The sequence below is a fragment of the Dictyostelium purpureum genome (assembly GCF_000190715.1).
Source record: "Dictyostelium purpureum unplaced genomic scaffold DICPUscaffold_58, whole genome shotgun sequence".
In the NCBI taxonomy this organism is placed as follows: domain Eukaryota; phylum Evosea; class Eumycetozoa; order Dictyosteliales; family Dictyosteliaceae; genus Dictyostelium; species Dictyostelium purpureum.
This window is the reverse complement of record NW_003519395.1, coordinates 1-15,105: the sequence shown is the minus strand read 5'-3', so window position 1 is coordinate 15,105 and position 15,105 is coordinate 1. Positions and strand designations below refer to the sequence as shown.

The 15,105-nt window shown below is 26.1% G+C and overlaps 7 protein-coding genes across 7 annotated transcripts; 5 read left to right on the top strand and 2 right to left on the bottom strand.

The window, feature by feature from the left end:
- Positions 1-82: 82 nt before the first annotated feature.
- Positions 83-253, top strand: DICPUDRAFT_30169 (uncharacterized protein; the record flags this gene model as incomplete). The annotated part of the gene is made up of 1 exon (XM_003285924.1): positions 83-253. One exon carries the CDS (start codon positions 83-85, stop codon positions 251-253), a length of 171 nt encoding a protein of 56 aa, XP_003285972.1.
- Positions 254-757: 504 nt separating this feature from the next.
- On the top strand, positions 758-1,274 carry DICPUDRAFT_30205 (uncharacterized protein; the record flags this gene model as incomplete). Its single annotated transcript, XM_003285923.1, has 3 exons — positions 758-1,051; positions 1,113-1,168; positions 1,244-1,274. 3 exons carry the CDS (start codon positions 758-760, stop codon positions 1,272-1,274), a joined length of 381 nt encoding a protein of 126 aa, XP_003285971.1.
- Positions 1,275-1,626: 352 nt separating this feature from the next.
- DICPUDRAFT_149879 (uncharacterized protein) lies at positions 1,627-5,998 on the top strand (the record flags this gene model as incomplete). The annotated part of the gene is made up of 4 exons (XM_003285922.1): positions 1,627-1,856; positions 1,938-2,636; positions 2,719-3,210; positions 3,280-5,998. 4 exons carry the CDS (start codon positions 1,627-1,629, stop codon positions 5,996-5,998), a joined length of 4,140 nt encoding a protein of 1,379 aa, XP_003285970.1.
- Positions 5,999-8,900: 2,902 nt separating this feature from the next.
- On the top strand, positions 8,901-9,764 carry DICPUDRAFT_86934 (uncharacterized protein; the record flags this gene model as incomplete). Its single annotated transcript, XM_003285921.1, has 1 exon — positions 8,901-9,764. One exon carries the CDS (start codon positions 8,901-8,903, stop codon positions 9,762-9,764), a length of 864 nt encoding a protein of 287 aa, XP_003285969.1.
- Positions 9,765-9,921: 157 nt separating this feature from the next.
- DICPUDRAFT_23568 (uncharacterized protein) lies at positions 9,922-10,251 on the bottom strand (the record flags this gene model as incomplete). The annotated part of the gene is made up of 1 exon (XM_003285904.1): positions 9,922-10,251. A coding segment is annotated over one exon (330 nt), but the record flags the coding sequence as incomplete, so codon positions are not given.
- Positions 10,252-10,751: 500 nt separating this feature from the next.
- Positions 10,752-12,196, top strand: DICPUDRAFT_76866 (AAA ATPase domain-containing protein; the record flags this gene model as incomplete). Its single annotated transcript, XM_003285920.1, has 2 exons — positions 10,752-10,754; positions 10,832-12,196. 2 exons carry the CDS (start codon positions 10,752-10,754, stop codon positions 12,194-12,196), a joined length of 1,368 nt encoding a protein of 455 aa, XP_003285968.1.
- Positions 12,197-12,327: 131 nt separating this feature from the next.
- DICPUDRAFT_46457 (uncharacterized protein) lies at positions 12,328-15,105 on the bottom strand. The gene is made up of 2 exons (XM_003285903.1): positions 13,350-15,105; positions 12,328-13,270 (listed from the first exon to the last, which is right to left on the bottom strand). Exons 1-2 carry the CDS (start codon positions 14,991-14,993, stop codon positions 12,356-12,358), a joined length of 2,559 nt encoding a protein of 852 aa, XP_003285951.1. The 5' UTR covers positions 14,994-15,105; the 3' UTR covers positions 12,328-12,355.

Below are 15,105 nucleotides of genomic sequence, written 5' to 3'. Positions count from 1 at the left end.
TAGCATTGATTGTTAAGGAAAATAAAAAAAAGATTTGTGTTGGAAATTTCTAATTTATATAGTATATTTTTATAGATCCAAAATGAGACACGTATCAGCTCTTAAAAAACTCTGTAGATTTTGTCAAACCATCAGAAGAGGTAAAAATGTTTTTGTTTACTGTAAAGTCAACGCAAGACATAAGCAAAAACAAGGTTGGGTAAGTTCATATTACTATTGTTATTATTTAAATAATAGTAAAACTTTAATTTAAATTTAAAATAAACTGATAAAACGTAAAATACTAACCAATATTTATAATTCTACAGATTCAATAAATTATATAGCCAATAAACCAATACAATAAAATATAATTAAATACAACAAATTCATACAACTAAATATAACAACATAATGCAAATAAAATATTTTTTATTTTAAATTTTTTAAATGATTTATTTATGATTAATTTTATTTATTACCAATAAATTTAATTTTAATTTTAATTGATTTTAATTTAAATTTAAATTTAAATTTAAAATTTTAAAACGAATCACCCAAATTTATTAATATTGTAAAAACTATTTATTGTGGGGGTTCAAATTATTTTTTTTTTTTTTTTTTTCTTATTTTGAAATATCCAAATCGGATAAATTTAAATTTTAAACAAAAAACAAAATAGTTATATTGATTTAAATTAATTTATAAATTTTGTATAGTTTTTATTTTTATTATTATTTTTATTAAAAAAAAAGAAATTTAAATTAAATAGATAAATATGGGAGGAAAAGAACATTATCATGGTGAAGTGCATGAGGAACCATCGCAAATTGCAACGGAATATCCACCACCTTTTGACCCACCTCTCTCACAAGAAATGGGTATGAATGTATCAAATGTTAATACATTAGATATCAAACCAAAATTCCGTGAAATACCAGTTGATTGTCAGTGTAGTTATTGTCATAAATATATTACAACTACGACATTTTTTAAAACTGGAACATTAACATGGATCTTTTGTTTGGTCTTTATTTTTCTTGGTTGTTGGCTAGGATGCTGCCTAATTCCAGTAAGTTATATTGCCATTTGATTTTAATATTCTTTTTTTTTAATACTAACTATTTCAAAAGTTTGCATGTGATAGTCTAAAGGATGTAGTTCACCAATGCCCCAATTGTCATAACAAGTAAGATTAAACCCATTAATACTATAATAAGAGAACTAACTAATTTGCTAATATTATTTATTATTACTATTTTAGGTTATATAGATATGATCGTTTAAAAAAATAAAATAAATAAAAGAATAATTATATATTTGTTAATTTTATTCTATTTTTAATTATATCATTTATTTGAGTATGGGGGTTAACCCTTTTTAAATGAAAATAACATTGAGACATAAAAGGATTCAAATAAACACAATCAAATAAAATTAATTTTTTTAATTAAAATAATTAAAAATAAATAAAAATAAATTTTTTGGAAAAAAAAATAAAAAATAAAAAAAAAATAAAATTTTAAAAAAAACGAAAAATTTTTTTTTTTTTTTTTTTTCTTTCTCTTTTTTTCTTTTATTTAAACTCAATAATTGTCAAAGCTACAGGAGATACCACTCTTGTAATTATATTTTTAAATAAAAAACATGACAACTATAGGAGAATTATTTCCAGGGTTACGTGAAAATTCTTCATCAGAGACCAACAGAAGACTCTATGCAGTATTAGTAGCCGTAACTGATTTAATTCGTTTTAATAAAGCACCAATCAATGCAACATCATATTTTGCAATTATTTTGAAAACTCTTTCAGAAAATCAATATAAGAAATCCCAAATTCATGATTTAGTTAAATTATTTTCAATCATTTTACCAAGGTATTAATATATAAATTGTAAAAATAAAAAAAACCGGATTTATACTAATGATATTATTTTTTTTATTTTTAATTTTTTTAGAGTTTCAAATCCAGTTATCAAAAATCATTCAGTTAATGTTATATTACAAATGACAGCATTATTAGAACATTATGTTAGTAATGATACAGCATTACATGCAAATATTGCAAGTGAAGAACAACAATTAATTAAATCAGCTGTATATTGTTTAGGATATGTATTGGTTTTAGCAGAAAGTAATCAATGGCAAACTAAAGAATATTTAAGAGGTTATTCATTTATACTTAAATTAGCAGTCAACAATACACAATCTAAAATTCGTCAAAAATCAGCAGAACAAGTTATTTTAGTTTTAAACAGTATTGGAGCTATTCAAAAAGGTGGTTCAATTCATAAACAATTAGCAACTGTTACAAGTCAATTTTGTCATGAAGTTTTTAATGGACTTACTTTAGAAACTATGGGTATTGCTTTTTACACTTTAAATATCGTTACTGAAGCCCTTTGTTTATTATCTCCATCTTTAATCTCACTCTTATTAGAAGATATGATCAAATTAACCTCTCTCTCAAACTCTGCTCTCACTGTTGCTTGTTACAAAGCAATTGGATCATTATTCTTTAAAACCAATCCATTAATTGGTTCTCAAATTCAACAATTAATTGATGTCTTATTCCAACATCCACCAACTGGTTTAGATTATAGATCAATGGTCACCTATACAGAATTATTAACTCAATCTTATTTATATTTTACAAAGTAAGTATATCTATTTAAATGTATAGTTAAAAATTAATAATAGTTTATTAATAATTCATTAAATTTTTTTTTTTAAAAATAGAATCGATCAAAAATTATGTAATCAACATGTTCATAATTATTTCATAGTTTTAATGAATAACTTTGGTTCAGATAAATCAGAAATTACAAATACAACTATGGAAGGTTTTAAAACTATTATTTTTGAATGTGTTAATAAAGATGTTATTGAACAGGGTATTCACTCATATCAACAAAAATTAAATGGTTCAAAGAGTGCTATTAAATCTTCATTGGAATCAATTGTCGAAACTATTGAAAGTGGTTTAAGATTAACATTCAAATCATCATGGGATTTAGTTTTATTAATTATTCAAGCTCTCTACGAACAATTGGGTCCATATTCTTCAATTATTTTAAATAACTTATTAGTTGGTTTAGATAATCTCTATCACTCACCAGAATTCCATCACCAATCACATTTAACTCAAGTTTTAATTACAGTTTTAGGTTCAATTGGTCCAAAGAACTTTTTAAATATTTTACCATTAAATTTAGATTCACCACCAAAAAAGTATGTATATCCCATAGTTAAAATTTAAATATATAAAATTTTAATATTTTTTTTATTTAAAATTTATAGTAAAGAAAAAATTAATAGAAATTGGTTATTACCATTAATGAGAGATAATATTAAATACACTCAATTATCATTCTTTATTGAATATTTCTACCCAATGGCCTTAGCAATGAAAGATAGATCAAAACAAGCAGAGACTGAAGGTAAATATGTTGAAGCTAGAAATTTAGAAATTTTATATTCTCAAGTTTGGGATCTTTTACCAGGTTTCTTAAATCATCCATTAGATGGTGATCAATCATTCAAAGTAATTGCTCGTAATATTGGTGTCGCCCTTAGTGATGAATTGGGTCTCCGTACTGTAATTTGCGTTGCTTTAACCCAGTTTATTAACAAATTAAAAGAATCACAACAAACTAAAGTTAGTCCATACATTCCATACAGAAAAACTCATCATACAATGTCCCCAGAAAGAGCTACTCAAATCTTAAATTCAGTTTCAGTTTTCTCTAAAAACTATTTACCAATTCTCTTTAATATTTTCCCAACATCAAATCAAGATCAACGTTATTTTGTTCTCAATGCCATTGAAGCTTTTGTTTCAATTACCGATAGTGTCACACTCAATAGTATTTTCAATTCATTAATTACCAAATTAGTTGAAGCTTTAACTGTTGAAGGTATCGAAAAGAAACCATTAAGCAAGGATGCCATGAGCGAGGATAGCGGAAAAGCTTCAAAGAAAGAAAAAACAAAGAAATATTATCTTACCGATTTAACCATTGGTTTTGTTAAACATTTAGATGAAAACAACCTTAAAGTACTTTACAAGATTATTAAACCACAATTAAAATGCTCTGATTCAGGTCTTCAAAAGAGATCCTTCAAGATTTTAGTCAAGATTTGTGAACACCACGAAAGCTTTATCCTTCAAAATTTAAATAAAATCAAAGCTTTACTCGTTAGCAACTTAATGCAATCAACATCAAATGTAAAGAAAGCTCGTTTAAAGTGTCTCAGAGAAATCATCCTATCATTATCCAAAGCTTCCAATAAAAAAGATCTCAACGATGACCAAGATGACCAAGACTTTGATGGTGAACAAGACGATAAATCAAATGAAAACAAACCAGTTAAATTAAAAGCAGGTTGGACCCACTTAAAGACCAAATTCATTCCATCATTAATCCCAGAAATCATTTTATGTACAAAAGAAACCAATATTAAATGTAGAGAAATTTCAAATGAATTACTCATTGAAATTGGTAATATTATGTGTATAATCTCTGTCAAGTTAACACCACCAAAAAGAGGTGTTTCAATGGAAGATCACATTGCCAATGCTCACAGTCAAGCCATTCAAGAATACCTTCAATTAATGATTGCTGGTTTAGCTTCTATCACTCCACATATGGTTTCAGCTTCAATCGTTTCAATTGCTAGAGTTATTCACCATTTCTATAAAGATTTAAATGATGAATTTGTAGGTCAAATCGTTACTACATCACTTGTACTTTTAGCATCACCAAATAGAGAGATTGTTAAAGCTGTTTTTGGTTTAGTTCGTGTTGTTATCGCTTCATTCAAAGATGCCAAAGTCATCGAATCAAACTTGGAAGTACTCATCAATGGTCTTGCTAAATGGGGTGGTATCGATAAGAATTACTTTAGAGTTATCATTCAAATCCTTTTAGAACGTTTAATTAAAAGATTCGGTTATGATCAAATCTACCCATTAGTACCAGAAGACTTTAAGAAAGTAATTACCAATATTCGTAAAAAGAATGAAAAGAAAGAAAAACTTAGAGAACAACTTAAAGATTTACAACAACAAACTCAAGATGCATCAAGCGATACTAAATCACAAAAAGGTAAATCTGTTAAGGGTGCTAATGACGATGATGAACAAATGTTAGCCAGTGATGAAGATATGGCCGATTCAGATAGAGACCATAGTGAAGATGATGCTGATATCGAAGATTTCCTTTTCAACACTAAAAAGAAGAAGAAGAATGATCAATCAGATAACTTCCTCATTAAAGAAGGTGAAGACCCAATTGATTTCTTTGATAGAAATGCATTCTCTCATCTCAGCGCCAAAGCTGCCGCCAACGCCGTCGCTGAAAAATTATTTGCTCAAGCTGCTAAAAACGGAGGTAAAATTAAAAATCCATTCTCATTAGATGAAGACGGTCGTATGATCATTGAAGCTAGTGATGAAGAAGGTGAAGATGGTAAAAGAAAGAGAAAGAAGTCTTTCCTCGATCAAGTTTTCGAAGAACAAGAAGAAGCTTATGAAAGAAAAGCTGGTTATCATGCTACCAAAAATAAATCACTCCGTAAACAATTTAACAATAATAATGACGATGATGATGACTCTGATGACGAAGATCTCGAAAGATACAATGACGATCTCAAATCAAACTTCTCAAAGAGAACCTCCAAAACTACCAAAACTACTAGAACCACTGGTGCCAGATCTGTTGCCCTTACAAATAAAACAGTTGGTGGTAAAAAAATTAATGACGCTCGTATTGAAACCGCTACTCTCCGTTATAATAGAGTTAGAGGTGTTGATCATTTAGTAAACTATCAAGATAAAGAATCAAAGACTATGGTAAGAACCAATGTTTCAAAAACAAAAGGACAAGGTGATAATCGTAAAAATAATCAAAAATATGAGCCATTCTCTTATATTAAATTGGATCCAAGAGCTTTAAATAAGAGAAGAGGTTCAAAACCATCATCTATAGCTTCATTAGTTTCAAAGAAAAAAAAATAAATCCAAAAAATAAATAAAAATAAAATAAAATATATTTATATAAATATAATTGAATTCCTTTTTAGAGTATAAATTACTTTATTCATATTGACTAATTATAAAACCATTATAATTAATCTGCATGAATATGTAATTTTTGTTTGTGTATAATTCAAAACTTCTTTTATTTCTTTTAATTATTGATATAGTCTTTATCCTGATTAATGATGGGGTTAAATATTTATGGAAAATTAAATTATTAATTCATTGTATAAAATACTTTCTTAGAAAAAATAGATAAAAAAAAATAAAAAAAAAAATAAAAAAAAATTTTAAAAAAAATTTTTAAAAAAAAAAAAAATTTAAATTTTATTTATTTTAATTTTCACAACAAATGCATTTTATAAAAAAAGATAATTAATAAAAATAGATAGATAAATAATTGTATATATAACAATATGACATACCTAGAAAATATAAAAAGGTATTTAAGTTTGGGAAACGATGATGATGATTCAAGCAGGAAAAAACCTTTAATTGATATGGTGAATACTCAAAATGAAGAGATAACTGGCGATATAATCGAAAATATATTTTTACTTGTAAATGTAACGAATCAAATTAGATTACTATAAAACTCAACAAAAGGAATTCTTTTATTAATACCAATTTATATTTTAGAAAGGTTTAAAGAATAATAATAATAAAATGCTCGAAAAACAGCTTGTGTGGATATTACTAGAGAAAATAAAAAAGCAGATAGATTTTTTAAACGATGGTAGACTATCAGGACTATTTCTAAGAAAGTTTACAGAGGATGATTGTTATATAAAAGAATTCCTTCCATTTATAAATTCAATAAAAAAGGATAAAACAATACCCTATTCAACCTCAATTGTAGATAATATTTTGACACCATCAGTCGATTACCTTACTCAGAAATCATTATTTTCATATGTCAATTTTTATATATCATTTATAAATTTCAAAAATAAAAAGAGACAAGAGAGAACTACCATCGATGTGGATTCAAGCTCACAAGCAGCCCCACCGTTAGATTTCAAAGAACTTTTCACCTCTTTAGATTCATTTTATGCAAAAATTTTGGATTTCTTAAAGTCAGATCTACTGGTTGAAAGATTAGGAAATGGTGAAAAGGATAAAGATGAGGCTTTTATAGACTTTACCCACGAACTATTCAATATCTATTTACTTGGCTCCAGAGATATTATACCATCCCTATTAAATATTACCCCAGTATTTAAAAACATAATCATCAATCATTTGGTACCAACTAATAAACAAAACAAATTAAATTATTCAAGAGTCTACGAAGATGCATTAAATAAATATAATGATACCTTTAACCATGTAATAAGAGAATTAAAAAATGTAAGTATTTGTATAATCCATAATCAATGAGAAATATTTTTATAAACCAATATTAATGTTGCATTATTACAGGATGGAAAAATATCAACTAAAAACTCAAAACTATTTAAATTTTTTTCAAGCTCAGTTCAATTTTTTATTCAAAATTTTTCACCAATTTTTAGCTCTTCTCAATATAACAACACAATCAAAGTATTTATAGAAATGGCAAAGTATGTATTGTAACAGTTTCTACATAAACTCATTTTGACATAAACTAACAAAAAAACTTTCTTTTTCTATTCAGTCAATTAACACCCAATAAAGAACTTGATGAACAAAATAAATTTCTTCAAAGTGAAATACAACCAATATTCGAAAAAAATATAGAATCGTTTTTACTAGCAAATACAAATGATATAGCATGGTTAAAAAAACTTATAGATTCAATTTTTAGCAACCTTGTAAATAGTAATGATGATAAAAATAGCATCAACAGGACCAATCAACATTTAAAAATATTTAAAACCATAACGTTATTATTCAAAAATTCAAAACTTTTAAATGGATCTCATTATAGCAACGAACAACAACTATCATCAACTTTGGTATTATTATTCAAAAGCAGTATTACTTTATTGGAAAACTGTTATTATGAAATATTTCAACTGCCCACCACCCAACTGGGTATCATAGAAGCCTTTAAATCATTTGTACTACAGTCATCAGTTACTAGAAACAGCGAATTCTTTAATCAACTGGTATTATTAATTTTTTATTCAAATAGTATCATTCAAAGTTTTCTAATTAACATATGGTATACAATTATTAAAAACTCTACCGAATCTTTTCAGAATTGGAATTTAAAATTTATAATTAAACTTGTAAGATATCCTTTAAAATTAATAATTATACCTCACCCACACATTCTAATAACAATAAAACTTTAACATTACTTTTAGGTTTTAAATTTTAATGACAAATATGAAGTTTCAGATTTCTTGGATAAGATATCGATTCTTTTAAAAAGAGTATTTACTTTATTAAGCAGCGAACAACAAAAAATTGTCTATAGATATTTAGTATTGGATGTTTTAAAAAATCTCAATCAAAATGAAATTCAAGATAACTCTAAACTTTTACCAAATTCAATTGCCATCTTCTTTTTCATTATCGATAATGGTAATATAGTAATCGATTACGAATTGAAGAATGAAATTCAGTCAACCCTAGCCCCATTTTTAATTACAAAATTAAATCAAGAAAACATATTATCATTCCCGAATTTAATGGTAAATATTAATAAAAATATAAAAAAAAATGCAAACCAATACTTATATATATCTCTTAAATTCTATAGGAAAATTTATTATTTATTATAAGCAAAATCAAATATAAATTAAAATCAAAGGATACAGTTTTAATAAATAATATTTCAATTTCAATTTTAAACTCGATTGTGCAATCAAAAGAACTATGCAAATTATTTGAAAATACTTTTGTAGTGCCATATTGTTTGGATATTATAGGTGTAAACTGTGAATATTTATCCATGGATCAATTGAATAAAGTACTTTCAATCTGCTCAAGTATAGTTTCAGCTCAGCCTACGACAACAAAATATCCAATATGTACATTAATCGGTAGAATTGGTCAATCAAATACCTGCAATAAACACCTGATAAAACTAGACCATGGTTCAGTAATTCAATGCCTCAAAAACATTTACCAAAATCTTTTTAACTCTGCATCGCTGACCCTTTATTTAAATATTGAAGAGTCACTAAAAAGCTTTATAACACCCACAACAACACCATTTTCAAATAATACAAATATAATCCTCAATGATAATGGAGATATGGAAATGCAAGAACTGCACTCATCACAGCAAGAAAACTTTATTAAAATGTATTTGGATCAAATTATACCAAAAGAAGAAAAGAAAAGAATTGAAGATTTCTTAAATTCAAAACCACAAACCTACTCTACAATACCATTGAATGACAAACGTTTCATTGAAGAAATTAATGAAATTCAAAAATTTGACCATTTTAGAAAGAGTAATTTAAGAGAAAGATATAATATTTTAGATTGCCAAAAAATAAAAATCAATCAAATTTTACCAATTAACAAACCGTCATCACCATTATCATCACCAACATTAACATCATCAAATGGTAAACTAATGCTCTCATCGAATGGTAAATTAACAAGCTCAACCCCACCCAAAGGTTTCAGCAAAGATGAATGCAACTATGGTTTAGAACTAGTCAGAGAAGGTATTTCGAGGATAAAGAAACAAATAGAATTTGGTATAAGAATGGACAAAGACACTCTTGATAACTATAGAAGAAATGTTAAACAAACTGCTGATCAAATTATAGAACTACACGATAACTTGTTTTATATAAAATAAAATAAATAAAAATAAAAAACAAATTAAAAAAATATAAAGTAAAATATAAATACTGTAGTGTCATAATCAAATCTCAACTAAAAAATAAATTAACTTTTTTATTTTATTTATAATAAAAAAACATTATTTATTTTTAATTATCTTTTATTATATTATTTATTTTATTATATAATTCATCTTTTGTAATTGATTCACTTTCTAAATCGATTTCAATTGACTTATTTCTGGACTTTGAACCTTTTGAAACTTGTATATTACTTTTTCTAAGCCCCAATTCTTTTGATAAAAATTCAACAACCCCTTTATTGGCTTGCCCATCTATTGGTGGTTCTGATATTCTTAAAGATAAAATTTCATTTTCGAAAGATATTATTTGATTTTCTTTTGAATTTGGATGGACATTAATGTTTAATTTTAATATTGGTAAATTGATGGGTTGTTTTTGTGATGGTTGCTGTTGTTGCTGTTGTTGCTTTTCTTTTTTTGACATTTTATTTTTACTTGAATAATATCTATTTACTGATATTGGTTTTAATACTAATATTCTTTTTAACATTCTATCATTTTTTTTATTAATTTAGTGAATATAATTTGATCATTATTGTGTTTAATAAAATATTTTTAAAATAATTTGAAAAAAAAAAAATGAAAATTAAAAAAATTAATTTTTTTATTTTATTTTTTTTGGACTGAAAAAATAAAACCGAAAAATATAAAGTCCTGTATATTTATACAAAATAACAATTTATTTATAACTATTTATAAAAAAAAATAAAAAATAAAAAAAAAAAAAACTATTTCATTGTAAAAAAAATAGAATTTAAATAATAAATTAACTGAAAAAAAAAAAATCGTGCATTTGAAAAAAAAAAAAAAAAAAAAAAAAATTTTTTAAAAATTTATAAATTTTTAATAAAATAAAAAAAAAAAAATTTCATTTCTCTTAAAATATAATTTTAAAGAAAACTATATATATATAAATAAAAAATGGTAAAATAAATAAATATTAGATCCGATTTAAACAATATATATTAGATTTACTAATAATATTTTAAAATTTTATATAGTCAATACCAAAGATTAGTGAAGTTAAAGATTTAACTAGAATTGAAAGAATTGGTGCACATTCACATATTAGAGGTTTAGGTATTGATGATTCTTTGGAACCGAGAGAGGTTTCACAAGGTATGGTTGGACAAGTTAATGCAAGAAAAGCAGCAGGTTTAATATTACAAATGATTAAAGAAGGTAAAATTGCTGGTAGAGCCATTTTAATTGGTGGTGAACCAGGTACTGGTAAAACTGCAATTGCAATGGGTATTGCACAATCATTAGGTAAAAACACTCCATTTACAGCTATAGCAGCAAGTGAAATATTTTCTTTGGAAATGAGCAAAACAGAAGCATTGACACAAGCATTCCGTAGATCTATTGGTGTTAGAATTAAAGAAGAAACTGAAATTATTCAAGGTGAAGTTGTTGATATTCAAATTGATCGTCCAGCAACTGGTAGTGGCGCAAAAGTTGGTAAACTCACATTAAAAACCACATCAATGGATGCACTTTATGATTTAGGTAGCAAAATGATAGATTCATTAACCAAAGAAAAAGTTCAAAATGGTGATATCATTCGTATCGATAAAGGAACCGGCAAAATTACCAAGCTTGGTAGATCACTTTCAAGATTAAGAGATCACGAAGTCAGTGGCAGCAAAGTTAACTTTATCGAGTGCCCAGAAGGAGAAATTCAAAAAAGAAAAACTGAAGTTCATACTGTTTCACTTCATGAAATCGATGTTATCAATAGTCGTGCTCAAGGTTTCTTTGCACTCTTTGCTGGTGATATTGGTGAAATTAAATCTGAAGTACGTGAACAAATTAATCAAAAAGTAGCTGAATGGAAAGAAGAAGGTAAAGCTGAAATTGTACCAGGTGTTTTATTCATCGATGAAGTTCACATGTTGGATATCGAATGTTTCTCTTTCTTAAATCGTGCCCTTGAAGACGATATGTCCCCAATTCTCATTATGGCAACCAACCGTGGCAATACAACTATTCGTGGAACTGATTATAAAGCCCCACATGGTATTCCTTTAGATTTACTCGATCGTCTTTTAATCATCAACACCCAACCATACACCGAAAAAGATATTTATAAAATCCTCAAAATTCGTTGCGAAGAAGAAGATGTCGATATTCAAGAAGATGCTTTACAATTACTCACTAAAATTGGTGTTGAAACTTCACTTCGTTATGCAATTCATCTCATCACCTCCTCTTCACTTGTCTCTGTCAAAAGAAAAGGTACCGATGTTTCTGTTGATGATATTAAAAAAGTTTATGATTTATTTGTCGACGTTAAAAGATCAGTTAAATATTTAAAGGATTATCAAGACGAATTTTTATATAACAGCAATATGGAAACTAATTAAATAATCATTAATAAAAAAAAAAATAAAAAAAAAATAAAAAAAATTTTAAAATTATAAAAAATAATAGTACACATTTTTTTTTTTTTATATTTATTAGTAGTATTAATAAAACTTGTTTTAATTTTTTTATTATATTTTTATAAAATTTATTTTATTTATTTAAATGGTTTCTTTTTCTGCATCTTCCAATGAGTGAAGTTGAAATTCATATGTGATATCTTTATCTTTTAATTTTTGTTCTTTTTCTGAATTTTTTTCATCTTCTTTATCTTTTTGTTCCTGTGGTTGTTTTTGTTTATTTAAATTGAAATCTACAAAATCAATAATTGAATCCAAATTTCTTGTTAAATTATATGCTATTGGGTTTAATGTTTCATTTTGTAAAAACAATGAAATATATGGATATGATTGAATATGTGATTTCATTAAAGTTGGAACACTGTTTTTTTCTACATCGTAAGAAAGGATTTGTAAATCCACACCATGCTTTTTTGATAATATAGCCGCTGCTTCCTTGTAATAGATCTCCATAGTTTTACAAAATCCACACCATGGGGCATTAAAATAAACCAATGAATTCTTATTCGACTCTAAAACTACACTTTCAAAATTATTAAATACAATCTTATTAATACTATCCGTTGATATTGTTGTAGGTGTTTCTGTAGTTGTTATATCATTTGATAATTTTTCTGAATATTTAAATGGTGATAATTTTTTATCTAGGAAATCGTTTATGAATGTCGAAATTATATTTGTTGTGAATGGATCTTCGTTTTTATTTTTTGAAATAAAAAATTCTTCCTCTTGAAAATCGATTATAACCATTGCTGGTAAATGAGTAACACCTAAACGATCACCAAAATCCCTAAAACTAATACCGTCGACATAGTAAAAGTTTATATATTCATTAAAATCTCCTGCAACTTGTAGTAGGGTGTCCAATTCTTTTGAGAATGGTCTATCGTTTAATGCTAATGTTGCTGTTGAATTATTTAAATTTAAAAATAATAAAAATGATTGTTTGATTTTATTTGATAGTACTCTGTGTACTGAATCTGGTGTTAACTCGTTCTGCAGAATAAAATAAAAAATGTTTATTAATATACATATTACTATTAAAATCAAAATATTAAATCAAAAATATACATACAATAATTGGTAAATAGTGCGCTGATAACCATCTTAGAATGGTACTTATTTTATATTCGACATTAAAGTGAAGATAGGACTTTTGAATTGGTTTAATTAAAACTATACCCTCTGAAAATGGCTCCGAGATACCAAAATGTTTGACTAACTCTTGAATTACTAGAGTATCGTTTACAAACGCAACTGGGAATTTGTATGATAATTTTTTAGAAAGCTTTTGAAAAACGACAGCGCCCTCATGGGTTGAATTTGGGAAGAGACCAACCAAACCATATGGAACAGCTCTACTAAACTTATCATACTTTTGGAAACTATCCAAATAAACACTAGCTGGAATTGTGTGTCTACGTAGGAAAGAAACCATTGTAGCCGGTTGGGAACTTGAACCTCTTGGTATAATATTACCTCCATTTCTTCTAAACAACTCCATAACTGGATAACCACCAATTGACTGTTTATCTCTAATAACTGGATATTTATGACAATTAGCTTTTGCAAACAATACCTTTAATCCCAATGATTGAACCAATCTATGTGCTTCTTCAAACTCGCTCATTAACGCCTGTGATCTGCTGCACCATGGTGCATAAAATAATACATAAACAAACTGATTCTCTTTAATAACACGATCGAAATTTTGCTCTGTTAAATCCAATATCTTACTATAATCTAATTCATAACTTGACTCTGGAGGCCATTCAAAAGGTTTCTTTGGTGCAGGTATGTTGGGGGTAGTTGTTGCGACTACTGTTTCCAATGCTGTAACTGTATTACCTGTTTGTGGGTCTTTTGTTTGCCTTGAATCCTCTTTAATATCTGCAGTTGGTGTTGATAAAGTTGTTACGGAGGGATTAGTTGATAAACCTGATGGTGTTGTATTAACTGGTGTTTGTTTTGCTTTTTCATCCTTTTCAGTACTTTCATTAACTGTTTCTTTTGACTTTTCTTCCTCAGTATCATTATCGCCACCAATACTATTTGATTTGTCACCACTCTTATAACCTTTGCAAACATTATTCTTTATATAGTCTGAAAATTGAGTTTGAACAATACTGTACTCGATTGAATTTGGTGAATAACTATCAAAATAACCTTTCAAAACCTTATTTATAACTTCTTTATGCTCTTCTTCTGATAAATCTGCATTACATAATATTTCTGTATCAATTTTAAGTTCAACAACCTGATTATCTTCATCACTATCTTCAATGTGGGTATCTATTTCATTATTATTATTATTATTATTATTATTATTATTATTATTATTATTATTATTATTATTATTATTATTATTATTATTATTATTATTATTATTATTATTATTATTATTATCGTTATTTTCACCCTGGTTTTTGTTAAAATCTAATGGTTCTTGGATTAAATCCTGTAATGTTGGTTGTTTTTTGAGATCATTAGTTTTTAAATGATCAAAATTTTCTTTTTCCTCTAATGATATCGATCTATCAATTTTATTATTATTATTTTTATTAACTATATTTTCATTTTTATTATTATTATTATCATTTTTATTATTATTATTATCATTTGATGTTGTTTCAATTTCTTGAGACAACGATATTATTAAATTACAAAGAATCAAAAATATAAAAATTATATAAACATGCTTATATTTAAAATTTATCATTATGTAAAACTATTTTATGGTGCATGTGTGTAAAAATCTATATATTATACAAATAAAAAATGAGGACTATTATTATTGATTTTAGACTATTACAACCACTTTTATTAATAGT